General features: G+C 40.5%; 3 protein-coding genes and 2 non-coding genes across 41 annotated transcripts in view; 1 reads left to right on the top strand and 4 right to left on the bottom strand.

Annotated features, from left to right (window-relative positions):
• The window catches only part of clasp1a (cytoplasmic linker associated protein 1a), a 74,229-nt gene extending 68,316 nt beyond the window's left edge, over positions 1-5,913 (bottom strand). For 9 of the 36 annotated variants that reach the window (XM_069533597.1, XM_069533587.1, XM_069533596.1 and 6 more), the window contains exons 1-2: positions 5,728-5,911; positions 1,968-2,698 (exon numbers count right to left, since the gene is read on the bottom strand). In XM_069533597.1, the coding sequence (XP_069389698.1) occupies positions 1,968-2,165 (198 nt within the window). In that variant the 5' untranslated portion in view covers positions 2,166-2,698; positions 5,728-5,911. Of the gene's footprint in view, positions 1-1,967; positions 2,699-5,727 lie in introns of all 36 variants that reach the window. The other 27 variants (XM_069533619.1, XM_069533614.1, XM_069533608.1 and 24 more) reach the window with 7 other exon arrangements.
• A 1,573-nt stretch (positions 5,914-7,486) lies between these two features.
• Positions 7,487-11,327, bottom strand: nifk (nucleolar protein interacting with the FHA domain of MKI67). Its single transcript, XM_069533622.1, has 6 exons — positions 11,104-11,327; positions 9,668-9,796; positions 9,064-9,172; positions 8,728-8,939; positions 8,364-8,423; positions 7,487-8,112 (listed from the first exon to the last, which is right to left on the bottom strand). The coding sequence occupies exons 1-6, from the start codon at positions 11,227-11,229 to the stop codon at positions 7,879-7,881; spliced, it is 870 nt and encodes a 289-aa protein (XP_069389723.1). The 5' UTR covers positions 11,230-11,327; the 3' UTR covers positions 7,487-7,878.
• LOC138411971 (small nucleolar RNA ACA64) lies at positions 8,195-8,325 on the bottom strand. The gene has a single exon (XR_011244460.1). It is a non-coding gene; the product is annotated as a small nucleolar RNA ACA64 (small nucleolar RNA).
• On the bottom strand, positions 9,263-9,392 carry LOC138411970 (small nucleolar RNA ACA64). The gene has a single exon (XR_011244459.1). It is a non-coding gene; the product is annotated as a small nucleolar RNA ACA64 (small nucleolar RNA).
• A 1,108-nt stretch (positions 11,328-12,435) lies between the features above and the next one.
• LOC109637368 (high affinity cGMP-specific 3',5'-cyclic phosphodiesterase 9A) lies at positions 12,436-21,748 on the top strand. 2 transcript variants are annotated; one of them, XM_020099655.2, is made up of 14 exons: positions 12,436-12,577; positions 14,696-14,857; positions 14,945-14,996; positions 15,167-15,269; positions 16,110-16,252; positions 16,337-16,396; positions 17,585-17,762; positions 18,513-18,635; positions 18,962-19,054; positions 19,167-19,234; positions 19,340-19,442; positions 19,550-19,654; positions 19,902-20,048; positions 20,142-21,748. In XM_020099655.2, exons 1-14 carry the CDS (start codon positions 12,490-12,492, stop codon positions 20,346-20,348), a joined length of 1,632 nt encoding a protein of 543 aa, XP_019955214.2. In that variant the 5' UTR covers positions 12,436-12,489; the 3' UTR covers positions 20,349-21,748. The 2 variants fall into 2 exon arrangements, with proteins under 2 accessions (XP_019955214.2, XP_069389654.1); XM_069533553.1 differs by having other exon boundaries at positions 14,696-14,996.
• The last annotated feature ends 85 nt before the right edge of the window (positions 21,749-21,833 follow it).

The following is a 21,833-nucleotide window of genomic DNA, read 5'->3' as shown; positions in this document are numbered from 1 at the left end:
CTTGTGACTGTAAAAAAGAACACATGTACTTTTTTTCCTCTTGTAGTAACCATGGTACGACATTCTCTTATGTTTGGAAAAACAGATGAGAGATACAACGCTAATGTTACTGTGCACAATTTCATTTTGTTCCACAGAAATGCTACATTTTTCTATCTGCCTTGCAAACTGAGGAGTATTGTTTACTTGAGAAGATGCAAACCCCGTTCCAGTTATGGATATAAGAGCACACTGAAGGATTGTGTTCTTCACCTACACAAAGGCAGCACAACACTCTAAAGTTTGTTATCTCAACACAAAAAGGAGTGTGTCGCAAAGAAAACACACAGTTGGACTGGACCCACACTGAAGCAAAGGTGAGGAGAGTGTGACAGACCGTTAAGCTCCTTCTTCAAACAGTTCCCCCCCTCAGAACAAATATCCATTTATGGCAAATGAATCCATCACCCTCTCTCTCTCTCTCCCTCTCTCTCTCTCTCAAACTGCATAGTTTCCACATTAGTTACCAAGTGATCGGATTGGCCTGTACTGAGGATAATGCCTCTTATTGGTTAACTAACACCACAAATAGTGCCACTCTGAAAAGTAGAGATTGTTTCTAGTAGCCCAAGAAAGAGTATACAGTTATACCAGTTTTTAAAGGGTGAAAGACTACATGCATTTTAGTGCCAAGACAATACAGAACAAACAATGTATTCTTCCCCAGTGCTAACAGCAGGAAGCTGTATATGTTGCATTGTGTGTAGGATTAAAGAATTATATGAGGTAGAATTAAAACACGGCTGCATTATAACAAAGACTGGAGGTTTGTCTGCTGACTCTTTTATTGTAAACCCCATATCTGCCAGCTCTGGCCTCCTAGTACCCCTTCATCTAAGCTGTAACCAGGCCAGATCCAATTAAGCCTTCTCTCGCTTGCTTTCAAACTCTCCCTGGCCTCTCATCGCCATTTCTCTCAGCAACGAGCCAGACTTCTGAGAGCAAAAACATAGGAGTGCAACAAACATGGTCATTTGCAGCACGCAGAAAGCACAATCCAGGCAAAACTTAGCACCACAGAACTGCAGAGACTGCAGAGAAAGTAAGAGAAAAAGATGAAAACTACTAAAACCCTTCCTCATCCTTGCTATACTAGGGCTTATAGGGAGCAGGACTGGGTTTGTTCAGGCAGAGATTACTGACATTTTAGGCACATAGAGCAACAGAAGCAAATCCCAACATGAAATCCGTTAAACAATGTGTTCTTACAGTTGTGGCAGAGAAAGCAACTTGTGGCTGAATACTGAGAGAAATGCTAATGTAATCACGATCTAGGGTCAGATAAACCTCTGCCCAACATTGAACTCTGAAATAAAGCACAATCAGAAGAGAAGAATGTGAGCCACACTGAAGCCAAACAATGATGTTATGTGCCTCTGCCTGTCTGAGAGAATTCTGCTTTACTCACAGCAAACAGAAAAAAATGGAAATTCCACCTAAACCATCCAAAGAGAGGCCATTATATGGCTGCACAATGAGACGGAAGTGCTGTTTAAACACAAAACTGTGTGAAAACTTGTGCCATAGCTGTCCAAGTGCTTGATTTTACTTAAAAGCCACTAGAATATCAACTTGATGTGCAAAGACAAACTGTCAATGTTCATCCCCATTTGGACAAGTGAAAACAGACCTCACCTAATGAGCTTTTCAAATCAGACATCTTAACAATCAAGTTATTCTGAAGGGTTAATCTCTAAGGTGAATATAAATCACAGTTGAATTAGCCATGACAAATGGAAGGGAAAACAAAGCACTACTGTTTACATTAATGAAAGAATTAGACCAAAATATACAGAACATTTCAGTTGGTGGAAAATTACTTAAATATAGATAAAAAGGCAGAGAGATGCATGGGTGCAGTGCATTTGTTTACAATAAAATAAATGTGCGAGTGCGGATGTGGTCACTGTCTTGTTAATGGAGCTTACCTTAAAGTTGCTGGAGTTGACCCAGGAGCTGGCGATGCCATCGACCATCTTGTCCAGCGCTGTCTGATCCTGCTCCAGGTCGTGAGATTTCTCCTTGTCCAAAATGTAATCTATGATCTCTTGGCCTACCTGCAGCCGTCTGCCCACATCCTTCTGCAGGACCTGAGCCAGGCAGTTCTCCATGCTGGGTTCCGTCATCCTGGCCTCTGATAAAATAACCCCCTGCGGCTTCCTCAGTCCGCCTCGCTGATTGACTGACTGGCTGTTGACTAACAATCCTCCACTGCTCAAAGCAGCGGGAATGACAGCTAAACTAAAGGAGCCCCAGTTGGTGAGAATGTGCCTGGCTGACTGGCAAAGGGAGAAAAAAAGAAAGGGGCAAGTGTACACAGTCTGTTTGTATTTTTTTATACCCGAGGACAGGCCTTCTTTTTGTGCCAAGTGCTAGCTCGCTAGCAGGCTAGTGGCCGTGCCCTAGGGATGGATGGAGCAGGGCTTGGGGAATGGCAGTAATGCAGCATGTGTGTGTCTGCACGGCAGCTGGGGAAAGTTTTCTACGCCCTCCCCTTTTTTTCCCCCTCTTCTTTTCTGAAAGGAGTCTGAGCCAAACCGCTTTAGCAGGGGCAGAGGAGGTGGTTTAGGCAAGCAGAAAGCAAGGCAGCAAATGGAGATGGATGAAGCGGACTAGCTCAGAGATCCATGTCTTGCCGTGGTATCCTGCCTGGAGAGCCCTAGAGGAGCAGAAAGGAAAGAAGACAATAAGACAGAGTCAATCTACTATCACTAATTCAGATGTAAGAGTCAGAGACCTCATTAGTGATCAGGCTTACAGTACATAGAAATATGCTTAAAATCACTACTTTTATTTCAAAGTAGAGGGAGAGCAAATATCTGGTAGAGTTAACCTGTTAAACCAAAAATCAGGCTTCACCTAACTATTTTCATCATGGTTTAATCTGCAGATTATTTATTTATTTTATTTAAACAATAAAAGACAGTTTAACCAGTGTCATCAAATAGCTGGTTTAGTCCAATCAAAATTTCAAAACACAGATATTTTATTGACTACGACATAAATCAGAGCAATAGGTCATTCATTTGGAAAACTGGTATCAGATCATGTTTGGAATTTTGCTTGAAAATGGCTTAAATGGTATATCAATAACTTAAAGGTTCAGTGTGTTCAAGTTCTAGGTGTTAAGCCTAGTTTATGCTTCTGCGTCACGTCGACGACGTAGGTACGGCGTTGAGCATTCGAAGTTCTGCGTCGAGGGAACGCATTGCTCTGCAATTCACCGCCATGCCGCTAGGGGGGTGTGGCTGTGTGTTCGTGTGGTTATAGCCGAATCCTCGCTTTTTCTTCCGTAAAGTAAACAACAGTAAACAATGGCGACCGAGGTGGAGCAGCTGTATTTGGAGTTGGAGCTCATCAATAATAAGAACAAATGCTTATATTGCAAATGTTGAAGCGCAGACGACAGAGAAGACGTTTGCAGAGGTGGTTTGTACGACGAGGAAGAAAGACCGGAAAAAGCAACTGCCGGAACTCACGTTCTGAGCAGACCAATCATAGCGCTTGCGGTCCGCGTCAACGCGACGCGTAGTTAGGATTTTTTGGAGGTGCGCGTCAGGCTATGGCGTAGGGGTATAAACAGAAGCATAAACTAGCCTTAAGAGATCTATTGGCAGAAATTGATCCTAGTGATGTTTTCACTAGTGTGTAATTATCTAAACTATCTAAATCTATCTAAAGTGGGTCCTTTAAGTTTAAATACTTTATATTTACATCTGGAGCGGGTCCTCTCTACGGAGGCCGCCATGTTTTTTATAGTAGTCCAAACTGGACAAACTAAACACATTTTGAGTTTTTAGGACAACTGAAGGCTGCCACAGGTTGTCCTTCATGTTTGGAAAGGCACGGCAAGGTGCGGGGTATTCAGTTGCAACATGCAACTTCACCACTAGATGTCACTAGATTCTACACACTGAACCTTTAACTCAAAAGTAAGGTTATTCATGTGTCTATCAACAAATGGATAAATCAACTGAATGTTTTTGTACCAGACAATAGTGAGTCATTTTGTGGCAACAGTTGCCTGATTCCAAATGGCGATGCCCTCAAAAGTCAGGTCTGGTGTGGAAGAACTCCACTGGCCAGCACAGACAGAGCCCCTGACCTCAAGCCCATCCAACACCTTTGTGATGAAACCAGAAAGCTGACTGTGAACCAGCCTTGTTGCTCAACATTCATTGTGAACCTCACTAATGCTCTCGCAGCTGAATGGGAACAAATCCCTGTAGCCAGGTTCCAAAATCTGGGGGGAAGCCTGAGAGGAGGTTGCTATAGCTGCAGATCAATCTCCATGGTTTGGAAACTGGATGAGCAGCAACCACATATGGGTGTAAGGTTTGGGTGTCGTGACCATAGCATAAGTAAATGGCCAGAACTCCCTAAGTGCTTAGGTTAGTGTTTCACAGCAACAGATCAACGGTGAGTGATTTTATAAAAGAGAGAGAGAGACGACATGACAGTTAATAACTGCCCCCTCATCCAACCCTGTCTGACAACTCCAAATACTCAGCTTGACATCCCACCACTGTCATGGAAACAAAGGGGCTGAGGGGTTGAGCCACAGGATCAATTCAAAATGAAAACGACTTGAGTGCGTCACTGTTTGTTTATTAGCTCCAGTTCCAGTCTGCTCCAACATATGCTGGTAGGGCTCCTTCCCTTCAAATAAGCCCCATCTTTTCTGTGTACAAGATTCTCTTATAGAAAGGAATGCTTAAACAACCTCCATCCTTTGTTCTGAAAAATCAAACCTGCATGTCTTCACAGGGCAAGACATGGACCAGATTTAACAAACTGTGACCTCTCTACACTTTCTCTTTACAAACGCAATCATGTCCCAACTATAAGTGAGGCCAGTTTTCACGAATGAACCACTGAAATACCAAGTAGACTGATATAGAGGTTAATTATTTAACAGATACAATACAGATCTGTATGCTACGCATGAGATAAAACATATTTACGACTCAAGTTCATTTTGCAGCTCTGGTGCTAGGTATACGTTTATGCATGTGTGTAAGCATCACACATCGATTGTAAGTGTGAGCATGTGTGTGTGTGATCTATTTAAACGATAAAATGAAATATGTATTGCATTGAGCCTCTTTAAGCTCAAATGAGTTCATTGAAGTAACTCAGGTGTGTAAACAACAGTTCATGATATAGCAAAAATAAAAGACAAGCCCTCATTAAATACAGTGTGTTTTTACCATCCTGTATTCAGCAGAGCTTTGACAGGACACTCAGCCTCATCTCACACACACAGTAACATACAGTGACACACACACACACACACACCTTTGCTTTTGTGCAGCGTTAGCTCAGCTAGCTCCCAGCCTGACCATCACAGCTAGCAGAGCCAGACGCAGGAGCTCCTCACCAGCCCCCTGACACTGCTTATGTGAGACAATGGCTCCACCTGAATTTCTCCTCCATGGCCATTAAACACCTCTTTTTTTTTTTTTATTGGTGTCTCTCTCCAGGAGACGGACAGACTAACCTTGCTCTGCTGTGCCCGGACACAAAGTAGGTGTGTGTGTGTGGGGAATAAAAGCTAAAGCTAACCCCGAGCGCAGCCCTTCCTTTCAATGAGCCCGTCAGTCCACAGACAGACAGACAGACAGACAGACAGCACAAAGACAGACAGGGACCAGGAGGAGACGCTTCATCCCTCATGGTTCCACTCACCATATCCTGCTGGACCGAGGCCGCTGCTCCGGACACACAGCTCCTGTTTGCGGCTGTAAACGTAAACGTGTGCGGCCTCAAAGCTCCGGTGTCTTTCTCTCACTCTCTCCACCCGGAATGCTGCCTGCGGGACAAGAATGGATCGTGGGGCGCATGCGCAGTGGATCCGGGGATGATGTTGGCACTTGGAAAACTGGCGAATGGCAACGCAAAAAAAAAAAACTGTGTATTACGTGTAACTCGACGTGTAGCGACGTCTGCTGGATGCATGGAGTCAGTGTACAATCATCTCTGCTCGCTGCTGCTGCTGCTGCTGCAGCACGGACTCAGATCAGACTCCAGACCAGCTCAGTGTTTGGATGCACGTGTGTAACGTCACAGGGAGATGACTTGATGACACTGTTTACATCCTGTGTTCCAGCTTTTGTCATTTTAATCAAATCAAAGATGGAAACCAGACCTACAAGCACGGGCCAAGGTGTGAGGATGATGGTCCCCTCCATTTTCATTTCTCTTCTTTTTGAATTACTGGAGAATAATTCACATGGCACAGAGTAAAACACATTTCACAAGACATTTGGGCAAAGGGAAATCAAAGTGAACCTTTTCCTATATTAGTCAATAGTATTCAACTGACATTGAAAAACCTGACAGCCAGAGCATATTTACTTTCATATAAACCCCCCACCAATTCCATTTTATTTTGTGATCAGTAACACTTGATTGATATTTCTAAAACATATTGGCTTTGCCATGTATCTAAATTTAAAAGTTAAACATAAGCAGCATCTCTAATCTGGAAGCAGTTTTCAGGTTTCCTCTTGAATATTGATCCACAAACTTGCAGGATATGGACAATGGAATAAACAGTTCAACTCCCCATTACAGAATCTACACAAAGATTGTTCAATGTGATTTTATTTTTTTATCTTTTTACCCCCCCCATTGCTGTTTGTATTAGCAGGATTACACAAAAAGTGAATTTTGATGAAACTTGGTGGATGGGTGAGGTATGCACCAAGAAAGAACCAAGATCTGTGAACATGGTGAGATAGTACACAGTTGTTCTGGAGGTAATAAAATACTGAATTTCTCACCCCACATGGAACAGACTGTACACATGGAAAGCAGTAAGGTCTTTAATCATTAGTGACATTACAGATGATATATCTTTGTTTTGCATGATCATTTCTGACAGAGTATTAGGTTCACTGACCTGTCGACTTTATCTCTTTACATCTCCTCTTACATTATCAATGTCACTTTGTCTGTACCTTGTAAAATTGGCTAAAGGTTCAAATATGATTTGTGTTTATGAATTGCCCATTGTACTGTCTATGATCCGTAAAAATGAAGAATTCATTATATATTTTAAAAGGGGGTAAAAATGCAATATCTTTCAGGTGGTTGTGAAGAAAATACTAAATTTCATTACGACTGCAGTCACTCCTTGTGCCATTGTTTAGTTTATAGAATAGTTTGGGTTTTTTTTTAAAGCAGGCAGTTTAACCTGTCACACCAGCTAAAGCACAGACGTCACCAAGAATATTAATTAAAATGTCCTATTCTATTCATTTGTCCCTATCAGCCGTGACAGTGTAACAGAGAGCCAGCAGGACCCAAGAACAGAAGCAGCCAAATGGAATTCAGCCATCACTCATTTTACTAATTAGACCTGTGCTATTCAAAAACGCTCCATTTTGCTGCCAGTGTGTTCGAGCATTTCCTCTTCAATCACATAAACAGACATATCCAGCACTTAAGATACCTATTCTTTAACATTATTTATTATTAAAGACCATAGAATTTGTGTACACGTGTTTATAAAGCAAAACAAAGTTCAAACAGTCTAGCTCTAAGATTGACACAGAAAACAGCCTTTATACAACCAGTCCATTTACAGCCGCTTCCCATAAAGTGGGCTCATGATGATTTTGTGAACAGCTTAAATGATGCTCACAATCTACTCACAATTACAGTGGACTCTTTCATAAGAGATTCTTTCTAAACTGTAATGTGATTTCCACATACAGAAAGACACTGCGATTTGTGAACACAGTTCAAAGTGCCCCATCACTCTCAAAGAAAATGATCTTCGATGTGCGCCATCTCAGCTCACTGCTCAAGTCCACAATAAAACAGGGGGGACTTTCACTTCTCCTCTGCGAACTCTTCAGAGGGTTCCTCACTCTCTGAGTCATTTTCTTCATCACCATCTTTATCTTCCTCCTTCTCCTCCTTCTCCTCCTCCTCGTCCTCTGAGGAGCTCTCTTCATCTTTGTCTGCAGCTGGAATCTTAATGACGATCTCGTCATCCACATCGTCATCGATGACCATGGACTTCCTCCTCTCCAGGAGTGAGGGGGTGCAGAGTGGTGTGGTGTCCTGGAGTGAATAAATGAAGCTTATTAGTCACACATGATCATTTTGGTGCAGACATGATTTGTCTGGTTTCAAGTTTTCACTGGAATGTAGGTCCATGGATTTATCACGCCGTCATCATGAGACACACGCAATAGGTTTTTACGAACCACGCTAGTATGGGCACAGTTATCTGACCACAGACAACTGATATGCATGAGGTCATTTTCAGTCTGTGCCACAGCCAAATATAATACCATCAATATTGTTCTTACACTACACGTAGATGCGTTCATGGAGTCGGAGGACTTTTTCTTCTGAGGCACCTGGGAGGCCTGGAAATGCAAAAAGAAGAACAAAGATTAACATGATGCAAACGAATAGCATGAATCCTAGTAGAGCACCTCTGGTAGTTTGTACAGAATAAACCCTGTGTTCTGATTTATCTCATGGTTCAGGTGACATTTTTTCTCTTAATCTCCTCAGGTCAAAGTTCTAAGCCAATATGTACTGATCAAATGTTACCAATTAATACATATAATACATAAATATAATTAAATGTTAGTATTTAAGGTTTGCGATTTATTCCAGATAAATACAAAGCAGCAAGCTGCCATTCAAAGTTAACATTCTACTTACGAATCCTGGGAAGTCATACTCGATGCCGTGTGCTGCGAGCCTCTTGCGGAGCTTTGTTTCTTTGCGCAGGAGTTTGTCTTTCATCTTCTCGACCTGCTCAGCCGTGCGGTTCTGGTTGTAGCGTTTCACAGCAGATTTGGAGGGCTTTTTAAATATCCTTTGAGAGCCAACAAACAGCTTCTCGTGCACTTTCTCTGGTGGAAGCACATGACCTGGGAACCAGTAAGAAGCCACAAGTTAATACATTTAAAAATGAATCCCTGTCATCGAAATGGTTCCTATGTGGCTGCTCTTCTCTGCTTACCAATAATAAACATGTACATGAACAATACTTACATTGGATGAGTCTCTCTCCCATGAGGTAGTTGTTCATGGTCTCTGCAACAATTTTTGCTACTTCATCACAGTCGTACTCTACAAACGCATAGCCTTTGCTTCCACCTGTCTGCAGGTAAAAGATGTGAGACAAGGTTAGTCAGCAAACAGGTGAATAGCACATGTCTGAATTGTTTCATGCTTTGATCAATAACAATGCTTCTGTTGGGACATTTGTTTGATCACCATGCAAAGAAGCAAGCAGGTGATAAGGTTTATATACCAAAATACTCTGGGCTCAGTTATCTGACCTCAGATCACTGTCTCACCTGAGGCCATTTTCAGTCTGAGCCAAACCTCTGACGACTGTGGAGTAAAGAATTAGCAAAATCACTGCTACCATGTCCAGCTGGACTGAGGACAACTCATACAGCCAAGTCAGGAAAACCAGAGAAAAAATATCTTATTAATTCTACTCCCACATCTTCAGTGGAACCTTAACATCCCATAAGGACGTTTTATTCTGTGTCAACATTGTGTAGCTGAACCACACTGAATTAGGCTTTGCTCTGCCAGATAAAATGTAGAATATTGTGTGCTTTGGTTATCACATCCTCAAAGTTACCTTCTTGCTCCTGGACAGCCGCAGCCTCGACACCTTCCCAAACTGTTCAAAGTAAGATTTGAGCTGAGGCTCAAACAGGCTCAGCGGCAGGTGGCCCACATAGACCACTCCTGGGGTCAGATGACTCCCCTGAGGAGAAAAAAATAATGACGATGTCACATGGGCAGAAAATACATGCACGATTTGTAGGAAGATAAGACCCTTTAACGTGTGAAGCAGAAGGTCTGACATGCAGTGTGTTGTAGCCAGTGCACTGGTCTCTACTGGTCTGCTGATGGAGCAGCATCGGCGCCAGCTACACAAACGGTAAATGAACTGATGAAGAAGACTGGCTCTGTAATTTGCTGTAAGCAGGCACACATTTGAAGCTGTGGCAGAGAGGAGGACACTAAACACACAGTTCTTTAACATGGATCATCCCAACCACCCCCTCCACCACATACTGGACAGCCAGGGGAGCATCTTCTCAAAAAGACTCATACACTTTGCTGTTAAAGAGTGTGCAATTTATGTGAAATGGATCTATTGGCAGAAATTGAATATAAACTAATCCTAGTGATGTTTTCACTCGTGTGTTTCATCTAATCAGTCTTTGTTTTCTTTGCCCTAGAATGGGCCCTTTATATTTACATCAGGAGCGGGTCCTCTCTGCGAAGGCCACCATGTTTCTTTTTTTACAGTCGTCCAAACTGGACAAACTAAACACCTTTTTAGTTTTTATGACAACTGAAGGCTACCACAGGTTCTCTCTCATGTTTGAAGAGGGAGGTGGAGGTGAGGGGCATTCAGCTGCAACATGCAATTCCACCACTAGATGTCACTAAATTCTACACACTGAACCTTTAAAAGGACCGTTAGATATCTATCAGTCAAAGACAAAAAATAAAGCTTTAAACCTATACATTTGAACAAAAATGAACCAATAACATTTCCATAACCTGCACCTGATTCTGTGTCACCACTAGTAGACGGGGCAGTCAATACCCTGAATTAATTAACGTTTTTATAACAATAAGCATTGTAATTGATGGTTATTATGAACATCACTTCTTTTTAATTATCTATTTCCATTCCCCCTGAGATTATTGTTGTGCTAATAAAGTATACTGGTCAGATTATTATTCATCATTAAAAGACTTCACCTGTGTTTGACAGAGATCTCTCTGTCAATCTCAGTAATTAATACAAACATGACATAAAGCGCATTGGTTGCACTGATCAGTGAGGACAGGGTGTCACAGAGCTGCTCTTCACCAGGTTAGACTTCACACGTCTACAAGTTAAACACGTCTCAAAATAAGTGAGTCGCCATTTTAAGTAGTTCTAGCACTGGGTTGTTTCAGCTATGAGCTGCGTGGTGTCTCTACTGTACTGGGTCGTGTAGCGGCCATGTTTAAACCGTCCCACGTTTTTGTCAGAGCATCGTCTCGACCCACCTTGACCGACTTGTTCTTCTTCTTCACCTCCTGCACCTTCTTCTTGAACTCGGTCTCCTGCTGCGGGTTCAGCGCCAGCAGCTCCTTCGCTGGCTGAGCCGTGGTCTCTGCTTTGCTCTCTGTCATGTCGGCGGGTAACGCGCATCAACTGTGAAGCGAGCAACAACACCGTCACAGTCGCTGCCGAACACGTTGGTCTCCTCTTCCGGTGACACACGTGGTGACCACCCAACGAAAAAAAGACTTCAGTCTGAGTGTGATCTACAGGCGTGGGTTTGCCACAGCGCCATCCAGAGGCGCGGGGAGGAAAGGCTCGTCGATGCAGTGGCGACACTGGACATAAACATGTGTGCGAGACTTCCTGTGCAACCTCTGAATAGAAAATCTGAAAAATATAAATTCAATAAATTCAATAAACAAACCAACAAGAGGAAATACAGACCGGTCTCAGTTATCTGATTTATTAGAGAATATTAAACAACTTTTGTGTATTTGCTCCTTTGACAATTTTTATTATTATAACATGTATTATATTTAATCATATTTTACATTATTAAAATTAATTTGTGGTTGGTTTAATTTTTCTATTATTTTCTTATATTGCCACACAGAATCGTTGCATCTCTTTCGGGATTGTAAAAATGTTATATTGTCTACAGAAGCTAGAAATTATGAATTTGTTTTTGCTCTATTCAAGTCAAAATGAATGTAAACTGGGGAAAAAAAAAAAGGTCTACATTTCCCCTACACTTATGGTGGAAGTTTCATGAGAATGTAGATTATTAATATGTGCATGCAAAATGCACACATCATATATGTGTTATATTGTCATTTCTACTGTTAATAGCCTCAGTTTTCATTTAATTACTTGTGAGATTCTAGCCAGCTAGTTTTTTAAAGATGTATGTTTATACGATTGGGTCCTCGGCCGGTTCACAACATCCACACCCACATCTGGGCTGATTCTGGCTGTTACCCTCTAGTTCCCTCCACAGATACGTGACTAAAGTATTCACCAGAATAATTCTGCTATTTTGGAAGGGAATTTTCTCCTTTGAGAATCAAATAAGTGTTTGAAATCCACATGATGCAGAGCTCTCAGTATTGTATAATACTTTTCTTTTTTTTTAATTAGTGGATATGGGCTTCCCACTGAAACACAATGACACTAATAAATATAATGTGTTACTTTGAATTAATAATTTCTACTATTACTGGAAACATTTTACAGTACAAAGGAAGAGAGGAGAAGAAGGGTCAGACAAGGAGGCGGAGAGAATAACAATAAGGGGGAGGAGTGTTAAACAGTACAATAATGTGGGGGGGCAGATATTAGATACAGATCAGTAGTGCACACTGCAACAACCGTGCTTCTAAATTCATGACATGGCAACAAAAATCATCTATTTCACAGTGAATGGGAGACCAGAGCAGGCTGAGTTCCCAGTGGATTGCCCTGCCCAGGATGTCAAAGGTAGGAACACAACACTGTTATTTTAAGTTCACATATCTCTGTTAGAAAAGGATTTTGTGATACAAGTGGTTTGTCTGACAGTGTCTCCATATCCACATATATATGCAGGTGTGAGATTACAGTGTTGAAGAACCAGTGCATGTTTCTCTGCTTTTATTATAATACATTTGAAAATTTCTTCTATGTTTGCTACGATTTTACACTAATTGAAAGAAGCTATAATTAATATGAATATTTGGTCTGTTTTATTCAGCTTTATATCTTTTGTTTTATATCGTTTCTCAGAGAGAGAAATATTTAGTGACAGAAAAATATTCTAACAGCTTCGTTTTTGCAAACAAGTAACCACTCCTGATAAACACACGATTTGAATTCACACAAAAGTCATTACACAAGCAGCTTAAAGAAATGTGTGGTTATCATGCAGCTTGTGTGAGCCGCAGCCTTACAGCTGCCCCTGACAGCTCCTCACTTATCATGTTGAGGCTGTGCTTAGTACTGGCTTCCCATGTTCTTCATATATTCTCTGTTTCAAGTGGTGACGAGGGCAAAACAAAGCTCCATTTTGGATGTCTTGTCCACGGCAACCTGGTTTTGTTTCCCCTCACAACCACAGTACATGGTCAATGTGGGTTTTTCAGCAACAGTTGTTTCGTATTGCCAGTGAGCATGTGACAGCTGACAACCTTAAAAAAATATGCAATACACGTTCTGAAAAATACATTAAATGAAAGGTTATACTGTAGGTAACTAATAGCTTTTTTTGATGTACAAAATCATTTACAAAAAAATTAATTGAGGCTTCCTATCTATTCTATCTATAATCTGGATTATTATTGTTCATACATCAATGTCTAAGCAGCATTGCACTGTTGTGGATCGAGGTGGAGCTAATTTTCAACTATTAATTATTTATAAGGAATTAATCTGCTGGTTATTTTTCCAATTAACTGATAAATCCATTGGTTTGTGAAACTTCATGATACAGTAATAGTAAAATGCTTATCACAGTTACACAGAGCCAATAATAGTGACACCCTGATATATGAACAATAACATACCTTTCATTATTTATTTTAATAATGCCTTTAGTGTAAAACAGCTGCTGTATCTGTGCACTTTTCAGGACGTTAAGTTAAGTCTTCAAACTAATGTACCACTCCTTGAATTTCATTGTTTTATTAATTAAAAAAGAAACTAGTTGAAATTCGTTTCAATTATTATTATTTAAAACCAGGATTATTTATTTCATGATTGTAATAATTACAAAGATAATTGTGTCACCACAAATTATTAGGATTATGTTTGCAATCAAAAAGTTAACTGAATTTTTATATCTCATCATAATATATTTTATGAAATAATAAGATAATAGGGTCTCCTGAATGACCTTTTAGAGTTTAATTCACTTTTTGTCAACAACTGATTAATCCACTCACCATTTCATCTCTAATTGGATATGTATATGTTGGATAGGTAAATTGATATAAATGTAACTGCTTTATAATCTCTCTATTTTGTATGTAAATCGTGATCTCTTAAGTTCATCCATCGAATAGCTGCAGTTGAGTGAAAGCACAATATTTCACTCTGAAACAGTAGCCAAGTAATCACAAGTTAAATGCAAGTAGGCCTTCCTTAAATGTATAATATGCATTTTATTGTATTATATACAACCCAGTGTTGATTATATAATGTTTTGTATAATACTTGAGTAAATGTACTTAGTAATACTTTGCTACTGATTGCAACTGGTCGTGTTTATCCTTTCTGTAGTAATTCAGTTTTAAATGTTGACTATCCATTAACAGAGCTTAATTGCTTATGAAAATAGAAAAACTAGATTTAATGGAGTTCCTGCAGGTCATGCAGTTATATTTGTCAAAGGAACTTTTCACAACCGAAATGATTTATAAAAAAATGGATAAAGCAAATAAGTACAACTTCTATTTATAAACCCTTTATAATAAGTGCCTTATCAAAAGTGATATTCTAACCAAAACCCTGAGGAAAAAGGACCCGATACTAGCATTGTCTTGTGATTAATTCTAGCGCTTCTTTTGCAGAAGAATAATAGCTATTAAAAAAAAAAAATAAGTGCAGATCCGTTTTTTTCAGATCTTTTCCGCTCTGCAGCTGAGGCTGGACCCCATGACATCCTGAAGCTTTACAACCCCAAAGGCAACATCATCAACATCTCCCCAGGTCTAGAGCCCAACAGCCCAAACTCCTGCTACAAGCTGGAGGTGGTGGCCGCTGACCGCAACAGTGAACCGTTAGGTACCTTTACTTCAGCACCCTGGGAATCGTACTGCTTGGATTTATTCCAAAACTGTCAACAGTCTCCCTCTTCTCTTGTCATTTCAGGTGCGGAGCTTGCTGGTGCACTAGGATTTGACCTCTCATCCATGGAGAAAAGGTTGGCAGGGAGGGGAATCAGAGAAACTACAGAAACTAAATGATGTCCTTGAGGGAAAAATAGTATCCTGAAGTTTTGTGAGGGGGTGGGGTGGGGGGTGGACTGCACAGTCCAAAGTTATAAATGCATATCTGATGATTGAAGACCTCACTGATGATGTGCGACTTCAGACTGCAGGGCCTGGAGAAGAAAATCCTGATGGAGGCTGGTGAGACTCCTGCAGTCGTGTACGAGATGAAGAAACAGGTGGATTCATTCCGGGAGAAACTGGAGGTACGACCAGAGATCGAATTTGATTGTAGCTTTAAAGCTGTGGGGAAAGAAACATGGAATCTATCGACATAATACATTGACATTATCATGCCAACTGTCAGAGAAGGCAATTGTTGAATATTGGACCTGAATGAATTAAATGGTTACTAACATGCCTGCAAATGAATGAGAATCTTCCTCCAAATCTCCTGGAACTCATAAACAGGCAATCGTTTGTAACATGTTAGCCATGACAACTTTATTTGGTGAAAACACAATATGATAATATATTTTATTTAAATAGTTATTTTAACAATGCTCAAAGACACTCTTCAAGTGGAGGCAACTGGTGGTGGATTATCATTACAACTAGGATTGGGTAGTTTTTCCTTATTCGCGTTAGATGTCGCACCTTCTTGAGGCAAATTGTGATTTTGGGGGCTTTACAAATTTAATTGGATTGATTGATTGATTGATTGATTGATTGATTGATTGATTGATTGATTGATTGATTGAAAACAGAGAGAGCAAACACAGTAAATGACCACAAATATAGAATACATATCATTAATCACACATTCAAGCAATGGGGTTTGAGTAAGGTTTTGAAGATGGGCAGATCAGTGCAGTCACCACAGACTGTATATAAAAGGGAAGTCACTGATTTGTTTCACTCCAGAAGGACCCTTTGCAGCACGCTATGTGATAAGGCCCTTCTTCTTATTAGTGCAGTCAAATGGTAATCATAATGATAATGATATATTGTAATGTCTGACCTACATTTTAAAGGGTCACTCCAGGGATCTGATGGGATGAACAATGTAATTCTCAGTTCTCAGCTGGATTCACTCTGTTTTTCAGAGTGTGGAGCATTTGAGCTGGCTTGGATTGTTTAAAGACCTGTCAGAGGGAAATCTCAAGCCCTCCCCATTCTACCTCAAGAGAACCCTGCGGAAAACCAGGGAGGAGTGTGAGCATGTGCGGGAGAAGTTTCTTCAAATGAGGTACCTTCACATACAAACAGACCAATAAAAACAGGTTACATCCATACTGTGTGTTTGAAATGTAGTTCTCATGTCCCCCTGCAGCTCTCTGGAGGTATCAGAAGAAGTGAGGCAGTATTTAAAGACCCCAACCTTTGATAATTGGTGAGTTAAATCTGGAAATGAATTCAACTGCAGCATCAGTGTTCATCACGGTGATGTGCTGGGTGTCTGTGCACCGGGGAGATCACAAACAAACAACCGGTGCACCTGTTTCCTCAGTGCAGATGGTTGGCTAAACCCAGCAAGCACCTCTGAAGGGTGCGTTTCTGAAGAGGATGGGAGCCCTCGCCCTTTATCTTCTGATTGACGCGCTCATCTCAATATGAATGGGCCTGCCGAGAGCTCGCAAATCAAAAGAGCGTCTTCATAAAAGGCTTAATCAACACACCATGTTTGAAGTGAGCTTCACTGCGAGAAAGTGCACGCTGCATTCAGTGGGGCTCGGCCATTATTTTATTTGTCCAATTTATTTGCTTTTAAAGCAAACCCATGATGAGAGAGATGAGAGAGATGAGAGATATTAGAATGATGCTCAGGCTACAAAACAAGAACCCATGGTGTCACATAGTAAATTTGGACCATTTTATATATTTGAAATATATACACCTACATTTAGGTATGCATATACATATAAATATACATTTACATATAGGCCTTCATAAACACATACATATAGATATACATATAGATATACATATTCATATACATACGCTTACAGGGATATGATGATTAACATATATTTAGCTTTGAACAATACTTTGATCAATTGTTTTGTGAGATACCTTCATTATTGCATCTAGATTTTTATTTACCAATATCTGCCTGTATAGTGAAACATATAATAGCTGTGCCTCATCTGTTCACTTAAATGTAGTCAGCAAGTCACAGAAGTTTAATTGAAAACGAAATATTAATGATTTACCACACATAATTTGTTATGTTGTGATAATGCCATGCTGCATGTGCACTAGATGCATGAGGCAAGGCCACAGAGGCTGTAGGGAATACAATGAATTTAGGGGCAAAATTCCTACCCTGACCGCACTTATCTTTTTTGAGAGATGTTTGTTGGCTAGTAAAAGATTTGACTTTACCTGCTATTCAACCTGGAATGCCATCTTTATACTTTCCTTCATTTTGAAGTGCTCATTTTGCACATTTAAAGAAAGAGACTCGATTCTACAGTTAAAAGTTACATCCCAGAATGTTATATTTTGTGTGTGATTGTTTGTGTGTGTGTGTGTGTGTGTGTGTGTGTGTGTGTGTGTGTGTGTGTGTGTGTGTGTGCAGGCAGTGGGAGGACGCAGAGATTATGGTGCTCCTGCAGGTCATGTACACAGATTTAGATTTCATAGCGACGTTCAACATTGAGCCTGAAGTACTGCAGCAGTTTCTGTTTGAAGTCTACCGAAGATACAACAACATCCCTTTTCACAACTTCAAGCACTGCTTCTGTGTTACCCAGATGGTAAGTCTGTGTGACTGAGAAGTGTGTGTGTGAGTGTTTAGGTTTAATCAAGGTAAATCGTGGACAGCCCAGTCGCGTCTGTATTTGTAATCATGCCATTACGTCAATGTCTAGGTGGTGAATGACATCTCTCCCTCAGGGCAGTCAGATGTTAATGGTCAATGGGCTGCATAAATATAGCATGTATAACAATAATAATAATAATGAGATGTGATAGAGAAAGCGTTGCTTTGAGTGGTCATCAAGACTAGAAAAGCTCCAGAAAAGCTCACTACACCTGGTGGTGTGAATTCTCGTCTGTAACAGTAAGTGATAAATGTTCCATTCTGAAAAGTAGTTACAAGTGTACTGATTCCCTCTCCAATCAGCCTCAGTTCCAGAAGTTATCAAGGTAAAAACCCTGAAAGCCATTATGCATAGTCTACGGACCAGCATGCATCACGTTAAGTCAGCGCCGCATCAAGTCAAATGCACCTAATGACGCTCAGGCCGGGCAATCAAGCAAAGGAGAAACATATTAGGGCGGGGCAAGCAATCACACAGAAATCTCCGGCTCCCATCCTGTCCTCCACTTTGTATGCATCGCTTATTATGTCGTGTTCTTATATGTTCTGTTTTTGCGTACTTGTATGTTCTATCTACTTATATGTTTACACCAGGGATCAGAGAGAAACTGCATTTCAATCCCGTCTATGTCCTGTACATTTGGCCGAATTGACAATGACGTTGACTTTGACGGTCTCTGAACAGATGTATGGTCTGATCTGGCTGACTGACCTGAGGAGTAAGTTGGATGCCATCGACCTGCTGATCATGCTGACCTCTGCAGTATGCCACGACCTTGACCACACAGGATACAATAATGCCTATCAGGTATGCATATTAAAACTCTCCCTTTGTGCTTCCACTAGCTGAGCGATGACCATGGAGTTCGTGCCCCATCACTTACACTGACATTTCTATAGAAAGGACTCTTTTCACTGCTGGTATGGACCATAGACTGTATACACAATGGACAATGTGTCTTCACTTCCTCCTACGATCCAGAAATGAAGTCCAAATATCCCAGATATGAACGCTGCTATCTTGCATATTAGGAGCTAGAGTCTGCAGAGGGATCGGGGGGTGGAGCCGTGGTTGCGACGTCCTGCAGATACACATGTTTGACCATGAGAATCATGATATTTTGCCTTTTCCAGATAAATGCTCGGACTGAACTAGCTCTTCGCTACAATGACATCTCTCCCCTGGAGAACCATCACTGTGCTGTAGCTTTTGAGCTACTGGAGAAGGTGGGGTTCAAACATTCTCTCCGTGCTGCTATAAAACATACATTTGTTAAAGGATTTAAACTCATTTAGGGATTTATGAAGAAGGACATATGTGTTTTTTTCTGTTGTGTAGACGGAGAACAACATCTTCAGAAATCTGCCCATGGATCAATACAAACAGATAAGAGAGGGAATCATCAAGTGAGATCAGCTCTCTAATTCTCTTAGCATGCACGTTTCCTTAAGTTATTTCCTCATGATGATTGATCATTATGCAGAATGTTTCCTGATCTGTTGTCACTGCAGATGCATTCTGGCCACTGACATGACAAGGCACAATGACATTCTCATCAAGTTCAAGTCCATCCTGCCTGCGTTCGACTTCACCAACAAGGACCACAAAGATGTGGTAAGAGGACAGAACACCCACACACACACACACACACACATACGCTACCATGTTTTCTCTCCTCCTGCTACAATACACTTTCTTGTGACGCCTCCTTGTGTCTGCAGCTGATGATGATCCTGATCAAAGTGAGTGACATATCCAACGAGGCACGGCCCATGGAGGTGGCTGAGCCCTGGCTGGACTGTCTTCTACAGGAATTCTACAACCAGGTAGGCTACTGATTTCAACTGCATATAAGAACTGCAACAACACCTGAATACACTATTAGATTCAATACTGTTGTGCATAGTTTCCATTTTTCCTCCTATTATCTGAATTTATTTTGGATGTAATATTAATTATCAATGTATCCAGGAGAATAATAATCATTTGATGAGGTATGACTTGAAGTTGGTTAAAATGATAGGAAGAGCTGGTCCCAGTAATACCAGCTGTTCCACATGTGTCTGTCCTCAGAGTGATGTGGAGAAGCTAGAGGGTCTTCCAGTCACTCCGTTCATGGATCGGGACAAAGTGACAAAACCTTCATCTCAAACAGGCTTCATCCGATTTGTTCTTCTGCCTCTCTTCATTGAACTGGCCAACCTCTTCCCCTGCCTGGAGGTAATTTATGTTTAACTATATATATACTAAATCTGGGTTTCGATCTCTGGGAGATGTGATAAATAATTTGTATTTCTTTCATAATTTCTGCAGCAGCACATAATAGACCCAGTCCGGAAGGCTCTTGACTACTACACAGAGATGGAGAAAGCCCTGGAGAGGGAGAAACAGAACCGAGCTCAGAGTGAGAACGCAGCCAAGATCAAGGACACAACCGTGGTCACACAGAGCACAGCGGAGAGCCACGTGGAGGTGGGCCCTGAAGCACACACGCCGCAGACTGTGGTGGGCGACACTTAAGAACTGATCATGAGTATCTCATCTAAACAGCATTTAACTTTATACTGAAGTGAATTTGGACCTTTACAAAGCACTGCAGCTGCTCAGGGTAGTTTGTGCTGTAGTTGTGAATGCAGAATGAAATGTTATGTGATGAAATGGAACTAATTTTATGTATTTAATCACGAATTTCAACAGATATATATATATATATTGTATTTTAAAAGAAGAATTATTACAGTGACAATTGAGATTGCAGAGTTGTATTTTTTATTGAGACCATCTAAGCACAGGGTATGCTCTACGGTATGTTTTGTATGTGTATGGACTGTACAGTACTGTGTTCATCTAGGGCTCTCTTTTCTCAGAGGATATAATCTTGAATCTCCTTGGGATGCCAGGTTATTATTGGTCTTTTATCTCTATTATTGTTATTATAATTATTACCATTATTATTTATGTACTTCCTTCTGTATTAGTTTCCTTGTTGTGCAGCCCTTTGTACTTTGTTTTAAATAAAGTTATTATTATTAATCCATTCATAAACCTGTTTACATGTTGCAGGGCAGAGTGTTAAAATCTCAAGCAGTTGGGAATTGCCACACATGTCATAAAATGCTGTGAAAACCCATCTTGAAACCTTAGGATAAATTACACTTCCTAATGGAACCAAGTATCAGGATATTGGATATGGAAAACAAGTATTGGACCTAATAAACAGTATGTTAATGTTTACATACTTAAACATGCCACATACACAACACTGTGAATTAAGAAATAATAAAATAAATCTTGACCATTTATTATTTAGAAATCAATAAGTAACTTATTTAAGAGAACAATTATTTTAACCTAGATCTTAACTTTCATTCTTCTTTATTATTTCACAGTGGTGTAAAGGACAACCTGAATGATAGATGTAGAACTGACAAACTTATATGTATTTTATTTACAAATTTGTACTTTAACTGTTATGATTGGCTGAGCTGGTCTTTGGGTCATCATCCAGCTGTCAACATCTGATTCCTGTCATTTTACCTCAATAAAAGTCAGATGTACCTCCAATGTGTCTGATGTATGTCACACAGCAGCAGAACATGTGTGTGAAATAGATTTTTGCTGCATATGAGGAAAATGTTTATGTGGGTCTTTTGGTTCTGTGGTGGTTTCTGAGAGGTTTCAGGAAGTGGGACAAGGCTGGAGGTGGACGATAATGCTTTTTGCCTTTCTGAGCCAATAACTAGTAACACTAACTAATAAAACGCTAAATCCTTCAGAACTTCTATGTACAGCATCATGAAAGTATTTTAAGAAGAAGTGTACCCTTACATGAAAACACGGAACCCCTACACCTACATCATAAATCACAGTTCTTTCTTTTGTTTACTTCAAATTGTTAAACCTAATAATTAGCCACTAACACTGACTCGATCATTTCACCTGGTTGCTTGATATTAACACTGTGGATGTCAAAAGGTGTAGTAACCACGACTGGACTTTAGGAGC

Source organism: Paralichthys olivaceus, chromosome 10 (genome assembly GCF_024713975.1).
Source record: "Paralichthys olivaceus isolate ysfri-2021 chromosome 10, ASM2471397v2, whole genome shotgun sequence".
NCBI classification, from domain to species: Eukaryota; Metazoa; Chordata; class Actinopteri; order Pleuronectiformes; family Paralichthyidae; genus Paralichthys; species Paralichthys olivaceus.
This window is presented reverse-complemented; position numbering and strand designations above follow the sequence as displayed.

Coding starts and splice junctions, on each gene's coding strand:
- nifk (XM_069533622.1), bottom strand. CDS start 11,229: ATGACAGAGAGCAAAGCAGAGACCACGGCTCAGCCAGCGAAGGAGCTG. Junction 8,940..9,063: donor GGGAGAGAGACTCATCCAAT/GTAAGTATTGTT, acceptor ACTGGTTCCCAG/GTCATGTGCTTCCACCAGAG. Junction 8,113..8,363: donor TGAACGCATCTACGTGTAGT/GTAAGAACAATA, acceptor TATTCACTCCAG/GACACCACACCACTCTGCAC.
- LOC109637368 (XM_069533553.1), top strand. CDS start 12,490: ATGGCAACAAAAATCATCTATTTCACAGTGAATGGGAGACCAGAGCAG. Junction 16,397..17,584: donor ACCCCAACCTTTGATAATTG/GTGAGTTAAATC, acceptor GTGTGTGTGCAG/GCAGTGGGAGGACGCAGAGA. Junction 20,049..20,141: donor ACCTCTTCCCCTGCCTGGAG/GTAATTTATGTT, acceptor TAATTTCTGCAG/CAGCACATAATAGACCCAGT.